Source organism: Python bivittatus, unplaced genomic scaffold (genome assembly GCF_059951505.1).
Source record: "Python bivittatus isolate LINGU-HERP-01145 unplaced genomic scaffold, Pbiv_v1 ctg000220_np1212, whole genome shotgun sequence".
Lineage (NCBI taxonomy): Eukaryota > Metazoa > Chordata > Lepidosauria > Squamata > Pythonidae > Python > Python bivittatus.
In genome coordinates, this window is record NW_028277048.1 from 567,111 (window position 1) to 573,481 (window position 6,371).

At 37.3% G+C, this 6,371-nt stretch overlaps 1 protein-coding gene across 1 annotated transcript; it reads right to left on the minus strand.

Moving 5' to 3' along the window:
- Nucleotides 1–98: 98 nt before the first annotated feature.
- On the minus strand, nucleotides 99–5,873 carry AICDA (activation induced cytidine deaminase). The gene is made up of 4 exons (XM_025166846.2): nucleotides 5,688–5,873; nucleotides 2,313–2,583; nucleotides 439–554; nucleotides 99–168 (listed from the first exon to the last, which is right to left on the minus strand). The coding sequence occupies exons 1-4, from the start codon at nucleotides 5,871–5,873 to the stop codon at nucleotides 115–117; spliced, it is 627 nt and encodes a 208-aa protein (XP_025022614.2). The 3' UTR covers nucleotides 99–114.
- Nucleotides 5,874–6,371: the final 498 nt, after the last annotated feature.

Here is a 6,371-nt window from a genome sequence, read left to right on the forward strand (position 1 = left end):
TTCTCAGAATTTGATACTTATGGTAGAAAAGAAAGAAGAACTGGGACAAAAAATTGAAGACTATCCCAAAACATGCTGGTATCTTTTCATCTCCATTTCTCCCCAGACAGGAGTTTAAAGTCCAAGGATTCGGAAGGCATCTCGGAGGTCATCAACTTCATAAAGTGGCTGTGAACCAAGGAGAAATAAGTGATCCAAAAGCAATTGTTTGAAGGATGAGACAGGATGGCAGAGAAGGACAGTAATACAGAAAACAGCAAGAAAGTGTAGGAAAAGGTGGGAATGTGGGGAAGCATATGAATGAGAAATTGTGAGAGAGAGAAGAGAAGAACAAATAGAGGGCAGTGATTCTTGTTATACTGAGGAGAAGCAGGGAATGGCAAGTGAGAGAATAGCAGCAAAGAAGAAGGAAGCTCAGTGAGAGAAGTAAATGCTCACCAAAAGGATACGACGGAGTTTTCTGGCAAGACGCACAGAATTTTCATGAAGCCCTTCCCAGGCTTTGAAGGTCTTTTTTCGGTTTTCCACAAAGGTGTTCCAGCAGTAAAAATAGTCTGATAAAAGAGACTCATGAAAGATTCAAATTCAGTTTGATTTTGCAGGAGATATCTCCTAGGGCTATGCAAATCTTTTCAAGGAGATGCTTTGAGAATTCATGGGAGTATGCGCAGAGCATTGCTCTTGAAATAAAGCAGCTCTGTCTTTTCCTTGGCTCACACTCCTCCTTCAGAAGCTGTTCCCACCTATCTCCACGTGCCAATCTTTTGAAGGACTTGCACAGCCCTTATATCCACCTGACAAATATAATGAGTTTGATGTTGCTTTAAGGTCATGATGCAAATATCCCCTAACTTTCATTATATGGTATTACCTTTGTTTGCCTAATAACCATTTAATCTAATTATGGTAATATTTGGGATACTAATGTAGCACACAACATATTCCCCAGCCTATTCTCAATACAATTTCCCCCTCAATATCCTCTTCTTTTCTTAGACTAGTTCTATTACTTTGGGTGAGGGGTAATTGTCATTTCCATACTCTACCAATTATGTGTGTTGTAGTCTAGTGGCATAACTGGTGAAAGTGGTTTTGAAACTCTAAAGCAGAGGTGCTAAACTTATATTCTGCAAATTCTACAGTCTTCAGAGTCCCACCACAATTTGTCACTCAGTTGTAATTTTTAATATGACTGAGGGTAAAATTATGGCCAATCTTATTAATTTTATAATTATTAATAATTAAACCTAAACACTTAGGTTTCATTTAATTTAAAATTTGAAACAACACTGAGGTTTTGTCCAGGACCCCCTTTTTGGAGAATCCACAATATGTCATTCAGTGTACCTCTGCTATTTTGCACAGGAAATATGTGGTTCTTTTTTCTTTTCTTCACAGAGGCCCACTTACACAACTTTGCAGGAATGAACAACCCCACCATCTATATTTTTAAATCTACCTTCCCACACAGCTGCCCAGGTTCTCATGCAGCTACCAGACATACTGTTGAAGGCAACCTAAAATAGACGTATAACCTCCAAGATCTCCTTAGAAACATAGCAATTTATTGTGACTTGTGGCCAGTGCACCATCTAACCCTTATTTTAAAAGCCAATTTTGTTTCAGGAGTGCATTCAATGATCAGACTTTTTAAAGCAATGAATCTGGACTGTGTGATTTCCCATTTCCTCCTGCATACCTGCAGTGCTGTACTGTAGCTAGCATGTGCTCATTTTGTTAACACACATGATAAAATACACCTAAACCTTTCAAACTCTACCTATTCCTACTGCAATTACAACAAAATGTCATATGGAACATGTTTGTGCTATAAATGGATACTGTGTTATATTCAATATGTGCTTGGAGGGCACCATTAATGGTGCTCATAGGGCACCAGTTCTCTTTGGGCAGGGAGGGTAGTATAACTGTGTATCAGAAATTAAATGATAGTGATATGGACACTACAAAATAAATGGGAAAATAAATCAATGTAAAAATGGTTGAAAACATACAACTTTGCCAAAATCTTGTGGTATTATAGTAGTTTCAACTTCTGAAATTTCTTGAGATTTTGGCCTTGCTTTTGAAATCTCACGAAATTTCAGTCAAAAAAATCAAAATTTTACAAGATGTAATCTTTCAAGACTGCAACAGTTTTCAATTATTTAGTTCTTAATATTACAATTCCATGGACTCTGTAAGGGATTGTCACAGATACCATAATGCTGACTCTTCCTTTACAGTGTTGGCTATATTTTGCTATCCCAATTATTTATTATTCTAAATCCCACCATTCTGCCATGTCTCACCTTTAAAGGTCATGATGGCAATCTGAACTCCTGCACGGTGTAGACGTCGCAATCCTTCAGGCTCAGCATTGCGTTCTTCACAGAAGTACAAACGGGCAGCAAAAATGCGCAGTGTTAAATTAGGATATGCACACAAAAAGTCAGCCACATGCCGGGCACAATCATAACATGGGCTCCAGGAGGTGAACCAAGTGATACGATAGCAGTTCCTTGGATCCAGATCCCAAGTGGAAATGTAACGCAGGAAGAGAACTTCAACATGGCAACCTGACTAAAGAGCAATGACACAAAAAAACTGGGATATGACCAACATACAATGAAAGTCAGATGTGAGTTTATAGATATAATAAACAAAAGTATGAGATCTGGAATTTCCACACATCAGGACTGAGTTGCTCAGTCTACAAATAAGTGTTAAGAATTGTATGATCAGGAGTATCAAATTTTTTTAGATGACACTATGTCCAGTTGCTAGTGAAAAGTTATATGTCTGCATGAGTCCCTCCTATATCCATGTATTTCATACATGGATATACAGCCAATCAAGAATATCAGTATATATGTTACAGTTATGTGTATAAAATTTCTGAGTGAAAGCAACAGGATTTTTAATTTAACACACTCCAGGTAATATTTTGCCATTAAAACTATGAATTGTATCGGCTGATCCTTAGATGATAACATTGGGATGATATTTAGATAACTGGCAAAGAAAATGAAATAATGGGTGATGAAGGTGCACCATTGGATGAGAAATTAATCAGGAGGCTGGTTCAAATAAGATTTCAGCATGCATTATGATTTAAGACCCAGAATTTCTTTCTAAGTTATCTGCCTTGCTTCTATACATCGTGTATCAAGTTCCATTACACTGGTCATGCTGGCATTGAGGGTTCTTCCAGAAACAGTTCCTAGTACTACCAATTAAAAGTCAGCTATTTCATTTTTTTTCTTCAATAGGTTTCTGGTAGCAGGAAAAAGTCAGAATGACTTTAGATGCTGCGAATGAGGTCAAATTATTCAAGGTAATTTTAAGGAAAACTAAAACTGAGTGTAGCCAAAGATATACCTTGGGTTTTTAATAACTCAAAGCAACATTAAGTAGGATTATATAATGAGAGAAGAAAATGAAAAAAGCTCAGTATAGAATTGTAGAACCCCAGAATTGGAAGGTGCTGTTTAGGGTATCAAGTTCAAGCTTCTCAGAGTCATTTGCAATTGAAGTGGCCTATTAATCTTGTAAATAAATCTCTCTTCAGTTTTAATTTGAATCGAAATTAAAATATCCCAGAGAGATGGCTATGGCCTCTGCTTGAACATATCCAACAAAGAGGAACCACCGTTTTCGGAATAATTGGTCCTATGGCTTTTATTGGGGATGTTTTTTTCTAACATTCAGTCTGTAATTTAAATCCATTACTCTGCACTCTGCAACGAAAGGCGACAGCTCTTGATCTTCTTCTGTATAATATTCTTTAAGGCATTTGAAGAATGTGTCATATCCCCCCCAGTCTATTTTTCTCAAAGCTAAACCTACCCAGCTCCATCAATTTTGTTGATAGGACTTGAAAATATTCCTTGTTGTTCTCCACCATGTTTTAATTTTTCTGACTCTTTAAAGTGTAGTACACAGAACAGGTTGTAGTACTTCTGAAATCTGACCTAAGCAGAATAGAGGAGAATGATTTCTTCCTCTGATTTTAAATAATAGGTATATTTCTGTTGATGGAGCCTAAAACTGCATTTCCACTTTCTTCAGTTGTATCATAATACAGTTCAATTTGCCATCAATTTTATTTGCTGCTATCTCAGACTTTCAGTAGTTGACAAGAGCCACATTGTTGTGCAGTTATACCAATTGCTTTAGTGGGGCTATTAAACACTTTGTATTCATTATAGCATTCCATTAAGAAACAAAGATGGAAATTTTTAACAAAACTGAAGTTCATACATTTGCTAGTGCATAAAACTGTATAGATCTTCGTTACATAACTTGTTTATTCATTTAGGTTAGCATGAATGACTTGCAATTAGGCACATTTGAAACTTAGGGTAGAAAACAGCTGTTTTTCAGATCTTAGCAGAAAGGCCAGAGATAATGAGTTGGACTGATTAAAAAAAAAAGGAGGCGCCTAGGAGGTGGAATCAGGGGCTTATCAGGATGAATCAAACTTTGGCCATGGAAAATTCAAAGTGGATCAGAAAGACTGGCCAATCACAAGCCAGAATCAATATAATGGACATTGTACCCTAAGCACCTTGACAAATTAGGAATGGGAAGGGCAGAGCCTGAAAAGATATAAAAACATCCCACTGAAAGATGCTTGGATCTTTGGAAGGACCAGCACTATTTAAATCAAATTCTGTTCCTTTCACCACCTTATCTGTTCTGTCATCTTCAGGTCTCTGCCATCATTACAAGTTCTATGTAACAGAACTGCTTCAAATTTTTGTCTTCATTTTATGCTTGCTTTCAAGCTTTGCTATTGAAATAAAGCATTGAAATCTATCTCACGTTTTTGAAAAGCAAGGGAAGATGGGACAGGGCTCTTCAAATATCTTAAAGGAATTCATGAGAAGATGGTAATGAAATCCGTTCTCTGTCATCCCAAAGTGGGTTGAGGAAGGAATATTCTGACTGATTACTGGAACCAATTACACAAATAAAAGTGAAGCACTCGGAGAGAAAGCAGAACGTTTCTAGAACTAGCATCACTCTTTGCCAAAGACTGGGCACAGGAAATAATTATTCTCTCCAGTGTTCCAAAATAACTGAAGGAGGGTAGGAGGGTTTATGCGAAAATCACAACTACATCATCAGTATTAAGTTGTAATTGATCTAATATGGAAATGGCATGGATTGGCAAAATCATGGATTAATGATAAGATAAATGTAGGTATAAGTACTAGTGCTGTCCAAAGCATTTAAAATAAGGGCTTCATAAAGCATGTTGGCACACTCCTCAAAGTGTGTTAAAACAGTTGCACCCACCAGAAGGCTTTTGAAAGCTTTTCTCAACCATCTGTGTCATTATGCTTTGCTGGTGATCTCAGAGGTGTGGTCTGTGCATGTGCACAGATACATGCAAATAGCTGGGGACAGCCTTGAAACCAGCTGCTTTAACATTTGAAGGAGGAACCATGCGGCGTGCTTTGTGAAACATTGCTTTTCTCTTTGACCAGCCCTAATAGACTTTCATTGGTTCACAGGAAGGCTAATCCCTGAATAAGGAAAATGATATACTGTAATCAAATGTGCAAGAACCCAGAGCTACCTAGCCTTGTGGAGTCCAAGGCAGCCTCTTCCTTTGCTTTCACTGTTTGTAGGCCCCTACTAGAGAGAACCCAATGGAAACTGAATGTGTGACCCATTACCTTATTGCGCAGAAATCCAAAATCCAGGGAGCAGGATGTGGCACTATTCCGCTGTTTTACCACATAACAAAGGTAAGTTTCATGACGGCCCTTAGCCCATCGCAAGTTCTTGAAATGGTAAAGGAATTCCTTTTGCTTCATTAGAAGACTGCAGGGAGGCAGGAACATTAAGAGAATTAACAGCATATATTTATATATGAAGGTCAATATGGGGAATCACAGGGCAGTTCAAGTTTAATCAAAGGGGAGATTAAAAATGAGGAACTCAGGAGCAGACAGCCAACTAAAGTGTTGGTCATTTTGTGCTAGGCAAAAGAATATTTCCTATGTATTCAAGCACATAAACAAAAAATAAAAGACAAAAAGAAAATCAGTGGGTACAGTTAATACAATGTAAAGCTTAGATTTAATACTGGCATGAGACCAACAGGAAAAGCAAGTTTAATTTAAAAAATGGACTGATTATATTGTATTACTGATTTACTTTAAACCATCTGAACTGAATGAATAATGTTTTGATGCAATGATGGCTTTTAATGTCCTTAATAACCACTCTTCCTTGTCATGAATAGCAATCCTAATTGAAACTTTTTCCACTGCAGGTATTAGCATTCCTGACAGTTTTTGAAAATATAGACTTTGGTTCCCCTGCGAGTTTTGAAACTTCTTGCTATTGACCCCTTT